General features: G+C 57.2%; 1 protein-coding gene across 3 annotated transcripts; it reads right to left on the minus strand.

The window, feature by feature from the left end:
- Nucleotides 1–396: 396 nt before the first annotated feature.
- Nucleotides 397–17,672, minus strand: ASAP3 (ArfGAP with SH3 domain, ankyrin repeat and PH domain 3; the record flags this gene model as incomplete). Of its 3 annotated transcripts, XM_084222600.1 has the most annotated exons (26): nt 397–1,229; nt 1,496–1,618; nt 1,767–1,911; nt 2,401–2,674; nt 2,762–3,005; nt 3,142–3,249; nt 3,422–3,489; nt 3,573–3,688; nt 3,796–3,881; nt 4,211–4,391; nt 4,654–4,748; nt 5,142–5,275; nt 5,390–5,577; nt 5,665–5,713; nt 6,227–6,314; nt 6,857–6,926; nt 7,160–7,269; nt 7,516–7,602; nt 7,722–7,797; nt 8,561–8,646; nt 10,671–10,797; nt 11,059–11,108; nt 11,393–11,467; nt 12,953–13,098; nt 13,660–13,732; nt 17,550–17,672. In XM_084222600.1, the coding sequence occupies 26 exons, from the start codon at nt 17,670–17,672 to the stop codon at nt 1,155–1,157; spliced, it is 2,997 nt and encodes a 998-aa protein (XP_084078726.1). In that variant the 3' UTR covers nt 397–1,154. The 3 variants fall into 3 exon arrangements, with proteins under 3 accessions (XP_084078726.1, XP_084078725.1, XP_084078724.1); XM_084222599.1 differs by having other exon boundaries at nt 2,401–3,005; XM_084222598.1 differs by having other exon boundaries at nt 5,142–5,577.
- Between the last annotated feature and the right edge of the window lie 2,213 nt (nt 17,673–19,885).

Here is a 19,885-nt window from a genome sequence, read left to right on the forward strand (position 1 = left end):
TGCCAGCCTAGGGCAGGAGCAGGAGCCCCTCAGGCCTGGCTGGACAGGCAGCAATACAGGGCACAGGCCATTTGGATAAGGAGGTGACAAGAACCTTGTCCCTAATCCAGCACTCACATGGGGTGGCTGTAGGATGAGCATCCTGCTCTGGATCCATGTCCCAGCCCAGCCCTACGTGGCTGCCCCCAAGGGTGATGACAGATGCCAGTGACTGGGAGCCTTGGGGACACATCAGCAGCATCACCATGCTGGGGATGGCCAGGGCAGGGGTTGTACCCCCCAACACACTCCCAGGTGCTTAAAAAATGATGGTTTATTAGAAATCAGACAGGAAACATTAAAAAAAAAAGACTTTTTTTTGAGATGAAGCATTTGACACAGAAATGAGAAGGGTAAAGTGAGGGGGTATGGAGGCAGGGGGCTCCCAAAGGACACTGCTACAGGGGTATGCCGGTCCTAGAGAAAGTTGCAAAACCCCCTCTGAGACCTCCTGCCCCCTCCGCAAGGGAAGGGGCAGTGATCCAGCACCCACCCCACATGAGGGACATGGGGCAGGGGCTCTGTGGTACCACCTGGCATTTTGCTACCAGTTTTGGAGAAGCTTTGGAGCATCCCTGAACTCCACCAGTCCAGGCACCTCCCAAAACCTGGGGTAGGTGATGGACACAAAAAAAGAAGCCCCTCTCCTCTTTCTTGCCCATCCCAAAGGCTTCACAGTTGGGATACAGGAGGAGGCTGGTGGTTCACGGCAGCCCCCAGGATGAAGAGAAGGCTTCATGACCATCTCATGGGAGAGGGATACCAAATATAGCTCCCCCCTCCCAAATTCCTTGCAGAGAAGGAAGAAGAAAACCCAAGGGATGGGCAGAGACCATGGGAAGGACAGAAGAGCAGTGGGAGCAGGGGCTGGCACAGAAACCTCAGCCCACCAGTGCAGTGAGCATGTCCATTCTCTGCTCCTCAGCTCCCTACTGCTGCCATCCATGGATGGTCTTCCCAATGCAGGGGATCTCTGGGCCCCCTTGGAGGGCAGTGGTCTCACGCCAGGATCCTGGGCACATGTCCCTTGTGGTCTGGCTCTATCAAGTCCCCAGCAGGGAGCTGGCTCTACTCCCAGTCAATGGGACAGTGACAAATGGGCCACCCTCACATGGTCAGTCTTGCAAGAGGTGGACGAAGCTGGCAGGGAAGACTCCAGTGCGGGAGCCATCACCCTCGATGAAGCCGACCTGAGGGTGCAGAAAGAGGGTTCAGGGGAGTGCAAGTCTTATCTCGAGAGATCAGCCCCAGAACTTCTTGCCTGCTCAATTCGAACAGGGATTTAGAGAGGCAAAGCTGTGGTGACACATCAGTGGAGTCCTCCCAGCCCTCCTCCATCCATACATGGGGCAGAAGTCTGTCCCCCCAGAAAAAGCCAGCCTCCTCCAGAAGAGAACTGGAGGGGGAAAAGGACCAGGATCCAAACCCAGCACCTGTCTGTGCCATGGTGACTCACCCAGATCTGCTCGTCCTCTTCCCGTGTCACCACAATGACCTCCCCCTTGGAGAAGGTCAGCTCTCGTGCCTTGTCTCCCTTGCAGTCAGCTACTGCCTTTACCCTCTTCTGCCTCCCCTTGGCCTGAAATGGGATCAAAAGGGGGTGACAGACCCCCCCGTGGCCATCCAGAAGGTGGAAACAGGAACAGGACCCCCTGATCACTCCATCTGCCACCCCAGGATAAAAGGAGCTGGGATGCGTGGGGATGCAGAGGAGGATTTGCACCTACCGGAGCAAATCTTCTGGGCATGGGCACAGGGGGCACCTTGCTGAGAGCAGGGTCCTCGGGGCCACCAGGGCTCTGGGGGGACCCAGCCGACCCCATTTTGCCCACCATGCCACCAATGCGCCGGTATGAGCGGGTGCTCTCTGAGCTGTGGGTGACAGTGGGAACAATGTCACCCCCTCTCTGCTGTTGCCTTCCCCCACCCTGTTCTCCATCCTACAAGGTCTCAGGGAGGTTAGGGCTTCCCCCATGGGACCTGGATCTCACCCACAGCACCCTGGATGCTGATGAAAAGGGTCCCCAGCACCCAAACTCCCTCAAATGAGCCCATCCCACCACATTTTCCCAAAGGAGAGAAAAAATACATCTGATAACTGGCAGAGGATCTTGATGTCCTCCCAAATAATCTGCATCATTGTCTCCAACGACAACCCAGCATCCCCACAGCTGCCCTTGTCTCCTCCTGCATCCCAGGGTCACCATCAGTTTCTTTGGAGATACCAGAGGGTGGGGACCCCTTTGCTTCACAGCAGTTCTCCATGCCCATGGGGGTGGCAGAGGTTGAAGCTCACCCACCAGCACTGTGCAACGATCCCCCAACACCAAGTGCACCCGCAGTCTGGAGCAGGGTCCCTACCCAAACTTGACAGGGGGGATGTCAGGGACCGTGCTGCCTGGCAGGGGCTGCGTGGGTGGGGGACTCAGCTCTGGCCCCCGCCGACTGCTGCTCGTGTCCGTCTCGGAGCGGGTTTCCCAGTACGCTGCCCTCTGGCTCTCGGTGGGGCTGCGGGTGCTGGGGCTGCCATCCAGGGCACCCGTGCTGCTGGCACAGGGCAGGCTGCGTGGTGCCACTGCCTCCACTGGCCCAGAGAAGTGGGGCTCTGATGCCTGCCGGGGCAGTTCAGGGCGCTCTGTGGGAACACGTGCAGTGGGGACAATAAACTTGGTCTCTGGGGGAAGGCACAGCCCCAACACGATGACCCCCAACTCCGACTCACCAGTGGGGCTGTGGCTGGGTTTGGGGCGAGAGCTGCCCCGTGTAGGGTTTTTGAGGGGCAGCGGTGGGGGGATCTCCTCGCTGTGAGCCCGGCGGGGTGCAGTGCGCGAGGGCACCAGGATGCTCTCGTAGGTCTTGTTGGTGATGTCCATCCCCATGCAGCTCCAACGGCTCTGGGGGCAGGCAGGCAGTGGGCTGGTGGCCACTGGTGATGTACCCTTGAAGGAGCGCTGGAGGGGGCTCACCTGGGGGTACACACAACAGCTCCAGGGATGTCCCACTGCCACCAGCCCCCCAAAAGGGTCTGCACTCCCCCAGCTCTCTTACTGGGGATGTGGAGGCCCCACCATCCCACAGTACCCACCATCATCCCCACAGTACCTTCTCCTCCAGCTCATCCTCACTGTCATAGGGGAACTCTGATGGGGGCTCCCAGTCATAGTCCACATGGATTTGCAGGGATAGCTTCCCCGCCTGCGCCTGCTCCAGCTGCCAGAGGGATGGGGCAGGTCAGGGGGATCTCAGGATGGGGCAGCCCACAGTGGTCTCAGCACTGGAGGGACATGTTCCAGAAGCCCCCCGCCCTCATGCCAGCCCTCCTCAGGCACTTGGTCCCCTCTCCCCACTCTGAGCTTCTCCCCCATTTCTCCACCCCACCTACCAGCTCCTCACACTCGCTGTACTTCAGCCTCCTCGCCACATCCAGAGCTGTCTCGCCTGCCGCGTTCACTGCCCAAGGGACAAAAGGGGGACAAATCCACCTTGCAGCCTTACCACTCCCACCAAAGAACCCCAAAACCCCCATACCATACCTGTGGTGAAGGTGGCTTTCCCTTTCAGAAGCAGCTTGAGGCAATTGGGCTGGTTATAGAGCACACCATAGTGCAAGGCCGTGTTCCCATTCTGCGTCACCCGGTCCAGTGTTCCCCTGTGCAGGACCAACAGCAGGAAAGTCAAGGCTTTGATACTAGCATCCTGTACATTCCTCCCATGAGGGAGAGGGGCAGAGAATACTGGGAGACCTTGGAGACGCACCCATTCTGGATGATGAAGTCCACCAAGGGAAGGGATGATCTGTCGGCATGGCGCACGGCCACGTGCAGCGGCAGCTCGCCTGCATCCTGCCAAGAGATGGGAGGGAGAAATGACCCTGAGAGTGGTCATCTTTCCTCAGGATAAAGGGAAAAGTACTGGATCCAAGAATGCTCATCTCCCCCCCTGAATGAAAGGAAAAGGAGCACTGGACACATGTATGCTCATCGCCCAGGATATGGAAGGGAGAGGAGAGCTGGCCTCAACAATGCTTCATCTCCTATATGTAGGAGAGAAGAAAGCTGGACCTAAGGATTCTCATCTTCCAACCAGCATATCCCTTCCCAAAGTCCAAGGCAACCCAGAGCACAGGCACCCAGAGAGGGAACATCCATTCCCTGTCAGGTGCAGGTCTCACCTGACCCTCAGGGGTGGCCAGGGGCTTGGTCAGGTCATGCCCCTCGGCAAAGGCCTTGAGCAGGGCCAGAAGGTCACGGGTTTGAATGGCTTCCCAGAGGCTGTGGGTGTTGTCCTGGCTGCTTTTCTGCACGTAGCGTCGCTCCATGTACTTGGCCATGATGTATTCCTTGCGCGCAGCCCTGCCGGAAGGGGGGCTTGGATGGGCATGGAGATGGGATGTGGAGCCGTGTGCTCCTGCCTCTTCCTGAAGCCTCAGGATCAAGGGTAAGCCTCTAAAGAGGTGCAGATCCCCACCACAAACCAGCAATGACACTAGGATGCCTCATCCCAGGGCTGTCTTAGATGGACAGTGGCAGCGTGTGGACAAGAACAGGGCACATGCCATGCACTCCTTTTACCTCTCCTCCTCTTCTTCCCAGCCCACCCAAGTCCTTGACTCACATATCACTGCTGGCTGAAGGCTTGGGACAGTCCTGTGTGGGTAGTGCAGCCTCCATGATCTCATTGAAACGAGTGTTCCCAATGCTAACAGCCAGCTAGAGAGAGAGGAGAGGAGAGGAACATGAGCCCTCCTGGCCACACTCACCCTGTTCCAGCCAGATTCCATCCCAGAAGGAAGGAATCCCTGGGATCCACTCAGGGCTTTTTCAGAGCAGCATCTTTGCCAGGATGATGCTGTTTTATGGCAGTGAAAATCTGTTTTAGGAGGGACAAAATCCTGGGGAGCTGCCAGCAGCTCCCTGCTTAGCAAATGGCCCTTGCCCATACCACTGTGCTGGGGAAACTGAGGCAAGTCTGCAAACCCTGGAGCAAACTGGGGACAGATGAGATGGAGGAGAAGGAATGAATCCTGTGTCACAGGGGGTTTGGGAGACACAGAGGGTGGTTCCCAGGGGCCAGGAGATCTCTGAGCTCAGAGAGCAGCTTACCAGCAGCTCGGAGGTGCTGAGAACATCCAGAGTGAGGGACTGGATGCGGGAATAATGCACACCCAGCTCCCGATGGATCCCAGAGCACTCTATGCACGTCAGGATGCCAAGGTTGGTAGAGAGCCATGTGGGATCTGCAGCGGGAGCAGGGCAGGGCTCAGCACCATACCCAGCCCCCAAAGATGCTGTGACCCCCATGATCTCTGACTCACACCCAGGGCAGGGGGACACCCCAGGCCCTGACGTACCTGGGGCACCACAGTCACAACACTGCTTGTTTCCTGGCATGTTCTTCACCTCACTGATAACCAGCCTGGTGAGCTCCTGCATGCCGCCGTCCACCCCGGTGCCTGCCGCCACCCCACCACTGCCCCCATCCCCCTTGAAGGCATTGCTCAGGGCTTCATCCTTGCTGTTCTGCAGCACTGAGACCCACCTGGGCAGGAGGGAGGGGAAGAGGAGGATGAGGAAGGCAGAGCAGGATCTGGCACGTCAAGGAGGAGGGATGGGCTGTGGCACTTACACAACACACTCTTGCTCATCTTCCGCTTGGAAGTGATACGTCCTGTTGTCTGCAGGGATGGGGAGAGAGGAGAGAAGGTGAAAGGAGAGAAGCTGTGTCTGCCACATCCCTTGAATTGTTTAAGCTTGGACAGGGCTTGGAGCAATCTGGTCTAGTGGAAGATATCCCTGCCCATGGTGTGGAATAAAGCAGTCTTTAAGATTGCTTCCAATCTAAACCAATCTAGGATTCTGTGGTCTAGGGCTGCCAAGGAATCAGCTGAAATCTCTTCAAAGGAGCTGCTTAATTTCAAATTAAATCACTGCACATCACTCTCACATCACCTGAGCCCTGTCACAACCTCTTTTTATCTCAGCTTTCTAGCACTCATTGAAAAGATTGGTCCTTCATCTGTAAAGACAGCGAGGAAGACACCCAGAGCCAGATTATAAGCCTTTAAAGAGGATGCCACTGCGTTTCAGAGGGAAAACCCACTCCAAAAAGGGAGAGGTCCCACCACAGCCTCCACCTTCAGGTCAAACACCTCACACCCCAGCCACTGCACCTCATCCCAGGTACTCACGTGTCACCAGGTCAAAGCACTTTTTCTCCTCAGCATGGGGCCGCACCTGGCAGGTGAGGAGGTTCAGCTTCACAGGGGGACGGTTTATCTGCAGGGTGAGAGGACCGAGGTGGGTTAAAGGACCAGGAACTAATGGGATGGGCATCGCCATCTCCGGTGGCAACTGTAGTGGTACAACCACCACCACAGATGGTTTCTCGTGGGCTTACCATGCAAATCAGACCCTGCCTGACTCATTTCAGAAGAACGGGAACCCTTCGCAGGAGAACACGGCTCCAAGAGGTCCCTCTGTCCCCCCTGCAGTTCACAGCCCAGACCGCCAGGTGGCAGCCCTTCCCTCCCATGCAGCCCCGTCCCCTTGGGCTCGCGGGACCCTCACTGTCCCTCCGGCTGCCCCAGCCAGCATCGCCCTCCTCTCCCACGGATCCTGTCAGACACGGGGCACCACCTTGCGACCCCTGTCAGACATGGGGGGATTTTCTTTAAACCGTCCAGTCTCATCCTGCATTGACTTTTAAGCCAGGCAGATTTGTGATCAGTTTTGGCAAAACTAAACCTGAAATCTAATGGACACAAAGCCCCAAAGGGTGCCCAAAAAAGGGTCAGGGCTGCAGCCCCCACGCTCCCCACCGTGCTGTGGGAGATGGTCAGGCAGCCGTACTTCACACCACACTTCCTCTTCTGCCACACTTTGCGGATCCTGAGAAGGAGGAAAAGGAGGAGTGAGGATTGCACAGCTGCAGTCACCCACATCCACATCCCAAACCAGCCATGGCAGAGGCCTGATGGGAGTTCTGGACATGGGGTTATGCTTTCTCTAACTCATAGAACACTAAATGTCCTGTGAGCTGGATTTCAGCTCTGGGGCCTCCCATGAGCACTGACAATATCAGGATGAAGCCAAGAGCTCTCCGGGAAAACACTCATCCTCACCCATCACTCTTCTTGTACAGGAATCCTGACTTCTCTGTCCCGTACTGCTTGTTGCCTTGGTGCTGGTGGATATTGTAGCCACTGCCAGAGTTCTTCCTGTTCAAGTTTTCCTGAAAAAAAGACAATAAAAAAGCAAAGTGAGAGGCAGAGAGGCAGGTGCTGCCGCAGGTGACCTTGTCCTTACGGGGGTACAGTGTCCAGAAGATGACAGACAGCCCTGTGCCCTCCCAGTATCCAAATGTCTCCAGGTCCTTGGAGGGGTTAACCCAGCTCCCCTCTCCCAAACTAACCCCAGGGTACCCAGCACCCTCCTGATACTCCTTCTCAGCTCTTCCCTGCCCATCCTGGGGTCTCACCTCCTTGTTCTCCAGCTGTAGGATGCTGCGGAGCGAATCGCGGGTCTGTGTGAGCTGCTTCACCTCCTCCTCCTGTGCTTGGCGCAGCTGCAGAGGGAGCAGCTGCCCTCAGGGCTGCCCTGGGCAGGGGCTCTCGGGGCTGGCACGGGGACGGGGGCATCCTGGGGACGGGCTGAGGGCACTGCACAGCAGCATGAAGGCCTTACCGCATGCAGGGACACAGCCAGCTTCTCAATGAAGGGGTAGAGATTCTGGGCAGCCTTCCAGCCGTCTTGGAAGAAACTGGGTGTTTGTTGAGCGTGATTAAGATGCAGATGGGGAAGATGGAGGAAAAAAGAGGGTTTTTAGAGAAAATGTGGCAGGAGATCATGGTGATCTCCTCCCTGGTACTTGCTTTGTGGCTCCCTGGCTACAGGGATCTGGAGAGAGCCCAGCAAAGGCCAAGCCTAGCCCATGGGGTTTGGATACCCCAAATATTTGGGGTGTTTGGCATGCAGGCCTCTTGTTTAATCCCAGCTCAACTCACTGGGGAGCAGTGCTGCCAAAAGCCACATTGTGGGGGATCCCTGGGTCACAGTCCCCACCAAAGACATGCTTTTAACCACAGTGACTGTTTCAACCTGCCTCAGTTTCCCCACTTGAGAGCTGGAGGAGATGGTGACTCCCACACACTGCTATTCCACCCTCTCAGAGAACCGGGAAAGGGAAGGGGATGTTGATCCTAACTCCAAACACCCTCGTTACAAGCCCCATGGCTAATGCCAGAGCTGCTCAGCTGAGCTCATCCCTGGAAGTCTATCCAGAAACCAAACAATCAGATACATCTCCAGCCAATGCCCCTCCCATTGCCCCATGGACATGATTACAGCTCCTCAAGACACCAAAGCACATTTCAACTCCCTGGAAAAAACTGAAGAGTGATGGCCTCTGCCCAGTATCTCCACCAACAGCTTGATGGCTCTGGGATGAGAGCAGAAGACCCCAAACCCTCATGGGACCACCCAAGGGTGACAACCAGCCCCATTTTGACCCAGGTGGCACCTACTTGTGCTGAGCGTGGAAAAACTTGATGAGGCTCTGCAGGAAATCTGGTCCCTGCTTCATCTGAGACTCTCTGGCTTTTAGCAGGTACTGGAGGAGGAGAAGACACCCGGTTAGGTGACAGGGACAAGGACCAGCTGAAAATATCCCAGAGGAAAGAGCAAGAGCCTGCCTAGCCCTTGATTCCCTTCCCAGTACAGGGAGGAAGGTTAAAACACTGGCTGGGTTTCAGGAAATCAAGTCATGATGTTGGATTTGAAGGCAGCTCACTGGGGACCACCCTCAAAAAACCTGGCTCTGGAAGTCCTCCAAGACATGGAAAGTTCAAGGACTGAGGCAGGCCTCCAGGCTTTCCAGCCAAGCATGCTTCTCCCACTGCTCATTCCACCCTCACTTCTGGAGTTAATAAATAACCAAAACTCAAGGCAGCTTGCGGAGGAAAGGAAAAACACAACAAAAAAGGCCAAATGTTTTTAAAGATATGGCCCTTCTATTCCCAAAAAATCAGATTCCAAGAAGTGAGCACCTGCAGCACACCAGCACTGGAGGTCTGCTGAGGTGCCCTGTGGGATGGGGAATTTCAGCTTTATGCATCAAACCCATCCATCAGCTGCAGGCAAGGAAGGAAACACACAGAGTCTTGCTCCTGCAAGCTCCTCTCCACTGCTGGAATGGTTTTGAGTGGGGAGCGAGGGGAAGGGGAGACAGCCCTGAGCTCTGGGGGCTTTCCAGGGTGAGACAGAGCTCCTGGAATGGAGCCTCACCATGCCCCAGGCACTGCAGACACCCTGAGGGGCCACTGGACTGGGCACAGCTCCTAAAGTGCTCCATGACAGTTGGAGAGGCCAAGTCAATGTCAGGGAGTATGTCCCACCTAGAAAAGGCCACGTGTGCCCTGCTCCCGTGGGATGTCCCTGCCCTGCCACCCGCATCCTACAGTGACAGTGGCAGCAGAGCATTCCAGGCAGTGCTGGCTGGGACCTGTGAACAAAGGGATGCTCCCAGCAGCCCTGGGCCCGTGTCCAACTGCTCCCACAGCCCTGAGGGTGTGAGATGGCCCACAACGGGGAGACACCACCACCCCATGGGGTGAAACAGGAGCCTGGAAGTAGCAAAACTCACTTTCCAATAAACCTGCGTGCATCATATGGCCCCCAGCCCCTGGAAGAAATGCCCTCCTATTTCCAGGGCCAGCCGCAGCTCTCATGCATGCAGAAACATGGGTACACATGCCCTGCTCCAGCTCCCACTTCTCCATGTGCTGCTATTTATCCCACAGTGGAGCTATTCAAGGTTGTGACTCATCTGGCTGGGTCCCAGCTCCGAGGCAGGCACAGCCTCCTACTCACAATCCCTGTTCTTTGCTGGGTGGGCATGGGGCAGCACCAGGATCTGGCGCCCAGGAACACGGGAGACCTCTGGGACAACCCATGGCAGACTTGTTTCCTGCTCTGCCACACTCAAAATTTATGGGGTTGCTGAGTGTCTGGAGCCAGGACACGTGGGTTCCTCCTTGCCGCAGGGCTTTGAAATTGAGTCTCCTTCCCTTCTTCCCATCTGACCTCTTGAGCATGGACTGCAAGGACCCAGAATTGACAAGGATCTGGGGTGACTTGGGACCGCCTTCATCAAAGCCTGGAGCAGTTTTGAGGATAGGCAAAAACCACAAAGCCAACCTCACGGATGTTAGTCAAAAAGCTCACTTTTTACCCAAATGCCACCCAAGGAAGGGTAGGAATGGGGCTGGGGGAACATGGAAGGAACCCCCAGGCCATCCTTGTGGGGCACCATAGGTGCCATTTGGAGCTGCATCCCACAGGGACCTCAACAGGGGGGTGGGATGGGATGGGATGGGATGGGATGGGATGGGATGGGATGGGATGGGATGGGATGGGATGGGATGGGATGGGATGGGATGGGATGGAGATTCCCAAGCTGGGACCATGCAGGGGCACAGGGGGAAGGGCACGGAGAATGGTCCCCCCAGGTGGGGCTGCTTTGGTGTCGGATACCGGGACAGGCTCTGATGTCCCTGCACAGCTTCTAGCAGAGTGGTCCCCAGGACTCTGTTCCTGGGGGGACAAAGTCCCCAGTCCCCTCGGCACAGCCCCCACCTCACACATGTGGAGCTGCAAGAGCCGCCGCTCCTTCTGCATGTCCTCGGCCACCTCCGCTGCGGCTGGCTCCACCTGGATGACCCCGGCCACGCGGGCTCGTTCCTTCTCCTTCTCCATCTTTCCCCTGTGGAATGGAATGGAGGTGGGCTGGGGACATGCCTGCTCTGAGGGGTGTCCCATGCAGGAGGCTACAGTGGGGATGGGATCAGGAGAAACATCTCCAAGCCCTCTCCAGCCCCTCTCCCTTTTCCTTTTGGGAAAAGCTGGACCAGAACCCTCTCCCTGACAAACTGGCACCATCGGTGCCTGGCTCCAGCCCAGGGACAAAACACCTTTGTGCACAGTGGGATTAGGTAGATTTTGCCAGAGGCAGATTGTTACTTACACTTTGGTCTCATAATCCTTCCAGGCCTTTTCAATCTGCTTCTTGGAATCCTGTGGCAAAGGAAAAGGGGGATGGCAGCTGTCAGGGAAAGCAAAAGAGCCGGTAGCACTAAAGGGGCCAAGAGCTTTGCTCTGCATTGCTGCACCCCTTGAGGGTGATGGGTGTCCCTACCAGGTCTTCACCCCTCACTTCTGTCACTCCCAGCGCTCACTGCTTCCTTCCAGGCCCTGGTGCTAACTCCTTCCTTCTCCTGGCCACAGGCATGAGCTGAATCCATACCAGAGGTCTCGCTGCAGAGTGTTGCCAAATGAGTGACCCTGGGGACAGGACTTACCAGGCGGCCATCCTTCAGCTGCCCCTTCAACAGGCTGTCCAGGGGGAAGGACACAATGTTATTCAGGTTCTGCACCTGCAGAAGGTAGAGATAGGGTCACCCCAGGGTGAGGGAAGTCAGGGAGGTGGAGCCCCAGGTCCTCCTTGGTGCCAGGGACCTCCCCCCCAACTCCGTCACTGCCCCAGGAAGGGTTAAAGAGGGTGGAAGGGTGGCTGAATCCAGGATCCTGGCAGAGGGCATGCTGGGGCTTGTTGGAACTGGCTGCAAGATGTCTGACGAATGTGGCTCTTCCCACAAACCACACCAGCGCCGCAGCTGCCAAAAACAAAGCTGTCTTCCCCCACTGACACCTCATCCCTGTCCCCATTCCTGTCCCCAACATCCAGCAACTCGACCAGCCCCTCCATGGTCCTGTGATACAAAGAGCTCACCCATGTCAAAGGGGCTTCCCAAAATGCCTCCCTTTGTTGGGATCTGGGGATGGCAGTGCAGCCACCTCTATCCCTACCAGTGCTGTGCAGGGGTGTGTGGTGGGGACATGGGAGCCCACTGCTGTCCTGGCACCCCTCCATGCAGCCCATGGAGCAGCACCCCATTTTAGAGCTGTGAGAGCAGCTCCAGCACCCACATGGGACTTCCCCAGTGCACCCAGATTTCTTTTAAAAGGGTTTTGGTCCTCTGCAGCACCTGAGGAGAAACCTAGCCCCAGGGCACAGGACCACCCCCAAACCAGGGGTAACGGGGGAGGTCCAGGGAGACTCTAGGAGGGGAAACAGCTTTTGGGATCTGCTTTTGGCACAGAACTTACTCAGCAGCACATGGGGCAGGAGGTGGGGACCCTCAGAACTGGTCCAACTCCTCCATCAGGACAGTTCTGCAGAGCCCTACTGGAGCACGGGAGTCCCGCAGGCAATGACAGCCAGGATGGGGAAGGGGAGGAGGAGGGAGGCCCAGATTGGGGTAACTGGGAGAGGAACACGTCGAAAATCTGAAATTCTTGCTGGGGGAAGGGCAGCAGAAATCAATTTCCTCCTTAAGCAGAGCCAGGGGCCAAAAACACCCTTCGGAGAGGGGGATTTGAAAGTGAACAGAGAGGGGGCCACATGGGACCCCCCAGGGATTTGCTGCTGGGCAAATGCATGAACCCAGCTCCATTCAGGACCTGAGTTTTCCATCGGAGCCATTCCTGGCTCGGCTCACAGCCGCCTCTGCCTGCTCCCCATGGCCCCACTGTGCAGCCCAGCGTGGCTTTGATTTACTCTTGGCAAGCGAGATCAGAGATGCAATTGATGTGAGAAAAAAAACAGAAAGCAAGAAAAAAGGGAAAAATGAAAATAGCAGCCCTAGATTCCCATCAGATCCCAGTGTCAATGGCCCCAGGGAGCTGGGAGCGAGCTATAAATCCAGTAAGGGGTGTATCAGATGGTCTGAGAGCACTGGGAATGTGTCCCTGAGCCCAGGGTAGGAGGTAGGGATTGCTGCATGTGGTGGAGGGCAGCTAAACTGGAAGGAGGAGAGCTGCACTGGTTGGTGGGGGATTCCAATCCTGGGACAGTTTACCAGGTTCTTGAAGAGTGCCGTGACCTCGCGGGTGAAGACGGCCAGGTTTAGGAAGCCGGTAGACAGCTCATGGTTGTTTTGGGAGAGGTGGTTGTTACCAAAGTTCTCCAGGGCCTCGCTGTACTGTTCTTCATTCTCCACATGGGCTGTATGGAGAGACACCAAAGAGGGACATGGATTGACCCTGCAGCACCTGACACATCGGGGTCACACCATCTCTCCATCCCTTTCTAACAGGGCTGGTCCGATCCTAATGCAGAATAGCAGCAGTGCCCCAAAACAACTTCCCTGAGGTTCTCAATTTTCCTTTTTATTTATATTTCAGACAGTTTTTGGCATCTAAGCACATTATCAGGTCACATTATGAGGTTCCACCAGCAGCTAGCATCCACCTCCATACTATTTTTGGGTTTGTCACCCACCTCTGTAGCAAAGCTGGACTGATCCTGCTGCACAACAGCACTGGAATATCCGAAACAAGTTTCCTAAGGCCCTCCATTTCCCTCTTTATACAATTTTAAGACAATTTTTGGCACCTTAGCATGTTTCCAGACTGGCGGGCTGGTAGCACCCAAGCAGCAAATACCCCCAGGCTCAGCAGCACCCATGGCTGCCCAGTGTGACCATTGCTGGTGGAGGATGGGACTACCACACACCCCCAGCCCCGTGCTCTGGGAATGCCCATCATCTCCCGAAGCCCAACTCACTGAGCCCCGAGATGTGAATGGCTTTCACGTATTTCCTGATCCTCTGGAGCACAGCTTGGTCCCCATCCAGGCTCTGCAATAGCAAAGAGAGAAAACAAATGGAGCTCATTAGCCAAGCACGGCTGCCACTCCCCCAGCCCAGCTGGCCCTTGGAAAAGCTGCAACTCTACTGTGCAGATGTGTGGGGTGGGATCCAAGCTCCAAGGGCTGGGAAAAGAGCTGGAGGCATCCTGAGATGCTGGAACCACAGCGTCCAGCCGGTTCCCTGCCAGGGCTGTGGTCCCAATAGCTTTGCTGCCAGGCAAGGCTTTGGCTGGCCCCAGAGAGGAGGGTTTGAGCAAGACAGTAGGAGGAGGTAAGAGGCTCTTTGGATCCCAGCAGCTTCTATTAAGCATGGAAAATGCCTCGCTGGTTCTTGCAGGGACTGTTTCAACCAAGGAGGTGCTGAAGCATCATGTAGCACATAAGCCCATTCCCATGGCTCAGAACCAGGCGAGATGTGTGAGGGTGCTCAGCTCCCCACAGAGCCAAAGATAGGACCCATGTCCTGCTGATGGGGACCTAAATCTCATAAACCCTTGTGCTGGTTGTGTGCTAAACCACAACAATCTCACAACAAGCAATGTGGCTTTCCAAATCCCCCCAGCTCATGCAGGATCTTGCCCCCATGGTCCCCAGCACCACGAGTCTCCCTGCAGCCCAGATCATCACCCAGATCCTGCTCTGGGTTGGAGCTCTCCCCATCTCCCCATCTTTTCCTGCCTGTATAGCCCTGATTTGCCCCCTAAGCACCACAACAAATTGAACCCCACCAAGCACTATGACAAACTCACCCCACTCAACCCAAGGGCAAGGGGCTGTGGTGCTGCCAGCATGAGCATCTGAGCACACACTGGCCCCAGCATCAGGAAAGGGTTAAGGGCGGCTTGGCTGCAGGTACCAGAGCCATGATAACAGGCTGGAAATATTTAGAGGGCGTGAACAGCAGAAAGGGCAGGGATGAAACCTCGGAGGAATTACAATAAAGAGACTCTCTCTCTGCTTGAGCTCTGTTGAAGGTTTTCAGGCTGATGTCAAGGCTGATTTCCTGACAGCAGCGTCAGCCCAGCTTCAGCACTGTTCTCTTAATCAGATGGGATGCTGCCAGCATGAACTGGCTCAGAGCAGACTGGGGCTGAGGTGGGAGCCAAACACCCTGCTCAGGGGAGTCTTGCAATGCATCTACAGAGGGGACAATGTTGGGGTGCACCAAAGCCCCTCATGGCCTTTCTGTGTCACAGCCAAGTGCACCAAACTCTCCAGAGCAGAGATATTCCCTGCCTCTGGGGGAACCCAGGGCTGGATGCCTGGATGCTCCAGGCTTGCAAACCTGGCAGTCTTAGGAAGGGGAAACTGAGGTAGCATGAGATGCTTTGGAAGCATCACTGGGCAAATGTGGGAACAGGCTCCTTCAAGTGTCCAGGATGGAGCAGCTCACCCTGGTGCTAGCTCACAGCTGCAGGATGCAGAATGCAGGGCTGGTGCAGAGCAGGGATGATCCAGGGAAGGACACAAGGGCTTTCAGAAAGGGGGCAGTGGGCACAGAGCAAGCAGAGACAAGTATTTGAGTGATAAACAGAGGGAATCACTGTACAGTGCACTGGCATCTGCAGGCAGCACTGGCATCCTCGATGTACCAGGCTGGCTGCTGGGAACAGGGGTCCTTGGCTGCTCAGGAGTGGAGGGGCAGGGATGTCTGGAGCCCCCGACAGCACCCATCATCCCCCAGGCCCAGCTCAAGGGCTTCTGGTCAGGGGCCAGCTGTGGACATTGGCACAACAGGAGGAATTCCCCATGGGATGGAGTAAGGGATGAATGCACACCTGCACCACCGCTAGCTGGGCTCACAGCCTGTGACCTCAGGCAGGATGCTCAATGGAGGCCATTCTTCTGCCTCCCCTGCTGCTGCTGGCTCGTGCTATCTGGTGAGGGAGCTGCCACGGGTGCCAGGGCCAGGGTGCCAAGCTGTCAGGCCAGGAGCAGTATGTGGCACTGCCCTGGGGGACAGGTGAGCTGGGAGCTCATCTGCCAGCAGCCTCTGCCATGTCACCCTGCCCTAGCTCAGAGGTGCCCAGTCCCCTCTGACGTGTACACAGCAGCCAGCACCAACCACCAAGGGCTGGATTCTACCTTGCAAGCCCACTCCAGGGACCTCAGGCTCTGTCTCCGCAGCAGCCCCAGGGATCCTGAAGTCCCACAAACCTTGGGGAGAGGAGCACCCTCTTTAATCTCAGGAGGTAAACTGAGGCACAAAGTAGCTCCAGACAGCATCAGGATGTCTCCCTAGTGTTGAGCAGCCATCTCCAGTCCTCTCCCTGCTTGCTCCTGCCCCCTATTTGAGACCTGCTCCTATCTTGGATGCATGGGGCTATGCTCTGTCCCAGGGTGCTGGTGGGATATAGCCATCCCTTCCCACCCAGCAGTCACTGGAGTTTGACCAGTATCCTTCGCTCCCTCCTGCTCACCAAGCCACCTGCCAGTATTTGGGGGTGGTGACAGGAAAGATCATGGCTCAGTTTGGTTACAGAGCGTCTCTCCCCTCCCCCAGTGATCCCCAAATCCACCACTGATTATCCCCCTGGCCTCATGCTATCTCCATGTTGCGACTCCAAAGACAGCATGGAGCTGGTTAGCTCAGATTTCCCTCCTCCCCTTGTGCTGGGATCAGGGGGATGCCAGAGGTCCAGCAGCGGGTTGGCCTCCTCCCCAGAGCCTCCAGTGGCATGGAGGGTTCAGCTCTGTGCCCTCCGTGGCACATACAGCGCAGCAGTCACAATTCCCAGCTATCTCTCATGCTTGCTGGAGCTTTGCTAAGCCAATCCCAGAGACCCCCTGTCACTCCCGAGGGATAGATCTCCCCATTCCCGCATCCCTTAACCACAGCCTCTCCAAGCAGCCAAACAAAATTCCTGCTGTTCCCTCTTGGCTAGAGCTGCCTCCTCCTTCCCCACTGGGAAGAGTATCCATGACAGTGACCAGCATGTGCTGACAGGGACCAGGATGCTATATGGTGTCTTCCCAGATTGCCAGACCTGGGACACCCATCCCATGGCCCCCAGGTATCCCAGCAGCCCTGGCACCGGGGGCCCCCCACTCCCTGCCAGCCCTGGCTCTCCTTCAAAGTCATTCCTTAGCTAATAGGAGTTGGCAAAAGCCACAGGACCAGCTGGAAACTGCCTTTATTCCAGGCGGGAGAAGGAGGATGAAGGCACCCCACCACCTCCACCCTTCCCAAAACGGCTGCTGATGACTTTGGGGGGAGGTTGAAAATACTCCTCAGCGACACCTCATCCCATCAGGGCTGGCTCCAGCACAGGAGCTCCATAGTGGATAGAAATGTGGGGCTGATCTCTGGGGGCATGTCCTGGTCCCCGGACAGGGGTGGTGTGCTGGACCTGGTGGGAAAGAAGGATGCCCTGGCCCTGGGGAGGGATGCCTTGATCCCCAGGAGGGGCAGGTGGGGATGCCCTGGCCCTAGAAACAAGGAAATAGGCCGCCCTGGCCTCAGGGTGTTGGGGGATATGTCCTGGCCCCGGGGTGAGGGGGCACTTGGAGCTGTAAAGAAGCCTTTGCTCATTTCTACAGGCTTAGCCCCCCATAAAAGTACACTAGGGCTGCTCTGAAGATGCAAACGGCCCCCCATCCGAGGGTCCCAAACCACCCGTTTAGGATGACCAGCGTAGTCTCCGGATGAAAGGGTGGGCCCTAAAAAACAGAAGCCCAAGGGAGGCGCAAGCATCAAGGGACTAGCACCTATTGGTGCGGAGGTGTTCCCGGGCGGGATGCGGGGAATGTTCCCAGGCGGGATGCGCAGTCTGACCCCCCCGGCCACACCCCCCGGCCTCGCTCACCTCCTCCAGAGCCCCCACGGCCCCTCGGCACTTCTGCATCTTGGAGGCAAAGGCGGCGGCCGGGGAACCGAGGTCCTCGCTGGCAACGGCCAAGAAGTCGGCCACGCTGAGCTGCTCGGGCATGGTGCGGGGGGCACCGGGGGCACTGGGCGGCGGGGAGCGCCTCCCCTGCGGAGCGCCCCAGGGTGCCGGCTCAGCCCCGCACCGCGCCGGGAGCCCCGCACCGCGCCGGGAGCCCCGCACCGCGCCGGGAGCCCCGCACCGCGCCGCGCCGGGAGCCGCTGCGCCCCTCCCTCCGCCGTCACGCGGCGGCCCCGCCCGGCCGCACGTTAAAGGCGAAGAGCCGCGGTGCTCCCCAGGAACTACTTCCGTGACCCCCATGCCGGGACGTCGGGGGTGCGGGGTTCCCCCGTGCTGTGGTGTGATGAAGAGAAAACCCTGCGGTGTGGGTGGATCCGTACCCCCAGCCTTGTCTCGGCACCCACTTTTCCCAGGCAGCCAGCATCTCCCTAACCCCAATACCCACATTCCCCAGGCACCATCACCCCCCTAACGCCAACACCCCCCTTTCCGAGGCACCCAGCAGCCACCTAACCCAAGCACCCAGTGACCCCAGCACCCATCGCCGCCCGGAACCCACCTCACCCCAAGCACTCCAGTACTCACCCAGGGACCCCAGCAACCACCTCTCCCCATCTTGGTAGGAGATGGAGACACACACAGTGACGGTTTAGGATTATGCCCAGTCTGCTCCGAACACCGGTTTAACTGGAGGTCATTCCTGCCCTGCCCTTCTTAGGACCGTGAGGGGACAACCCTTGGACAGGGGATAACTACTGGAGCCTTTGGTTTTTTGTCCCTCTGGAGGCAACCTCTTTGTTCCCTCTCCTGTCCCCTCATTCGTCCCACCTCTCAATGGAATTTGGTGTCCCATTCCTGTTTATTTGCTCTTCACGGAGGATGGGGAAGCCAGGACACCTTAGGTGCAGGCAATTAGGTTGAACAGACACTGAGCAAATCCCACTGCAGGGCTGGGGTTGGTGACAAACTGAAACAGAAAGGGGTAAAAAGTCTTACTGTGACTGGTTTGCCATGAGAGAGGCCAGCATGGGTGCAAGGGGGCTTTGCAGACCCGTCCCCATGCCCCTTGCACTACTCACCCACGGTGGATCAGACCCTCCACCCTTTTACTGAGGCAAGAGTGGGGCTCAGCAAACCTCAGGTATGTGCCTAACCAGGGCCAGCCCAAGCCCTCTAACACGCTGTTACTGAGGTGCTGAGAGGGACTGGGGTACAGGAAGAGTCATCACAAGCCTTGGGTGAACAGCTACGCTTGAAAGATCCCACCCCTCTGGCACCAGCACGTAGGCGAGCCCACGGTTTGGGGTGTCCTCCCCGCGTTTGGGAGGACCCAAGATCTCCCAGGACATCTCCCTCGGCAGGGCTCTGGCAGGCAGAGGGTTAAAAGGCTGCAGCCCAGGCAGGACTGGAGTAGGACTGGAGCAGCAGGGATTTGGGGTACGAGCCTCTCAGCAGACAGGCAGCCCCCGATCCCCCCGCTGCCCCCGGGGTACCTGCGGTCCCTTGGCCGGCGTGGCCCTGCCACCTCCTGGCTGACCTGGGGACTGCGCGGGCGGAGGCAAATCGCGCAGGGAAATCCCCTTTGGTGCTGTGGGACACTCATCTGCACGGGGGATGTGGACTCTGTGCCCCTCGCCCTGCACACCTGGCCCGGGGCTCTCCTCCTCCTCCTCACCATCATACGATTGCAATGCCAAGACGTGCCATGATCCCAGGTACCTTCAGACATCACTGAGTACCGCTGGGTTTCACTTGGTACCAATAAACATCAGGTACCACCAGCCATCACTGGGTACCACCAGAGATCACTTGGACACCACCACCCACCACCACATGCCGCAGGACATCACCTGGTGTCACTGACCATCACTCTGCCACCAGCACTGGTGGCATCCCCAGGTCACATGTGACACATGGGGAAGGGCCTTACAAGGAGACAGCTCCCCCAGGATCTTGCTCTGCAGACCCCAAACTGGGGTGCACAAGCCCACCCAGCCCCAAGATCCATAGGGAGCTGACCCCCAGCCCAGCCCTGGTGGGGCTTTTCCTACACTAGAGGGGCTCTAGCTCAGGCAAAAGCTCATCCCAGCCAGATTTGGGCTGGAAATCATCAATCTGCGCAGGTCAGACCCATTCTCCTCACTCCACTCAAAGCTTCATCTCAAACCCCTTCTCCACAAGTGCCTACAGAGCAGGCTGGCCAGCTAAAAAGTCCCAAACCAAGCCATTGAAACAGGAGCAAAACCAGCTCAGCT

Source organism: Fringilla coelebs (genome assembly GCF_963513975.1).
Source record: "Fringilla coelebs genome assembly, chromosome: 28".
NCBI classification, from domain to species: Eukaryota; Metazoa; Chordata; class Aves; order Passeriformes; family Fringillidae; genus Fringilla; species Fringilla coelebs.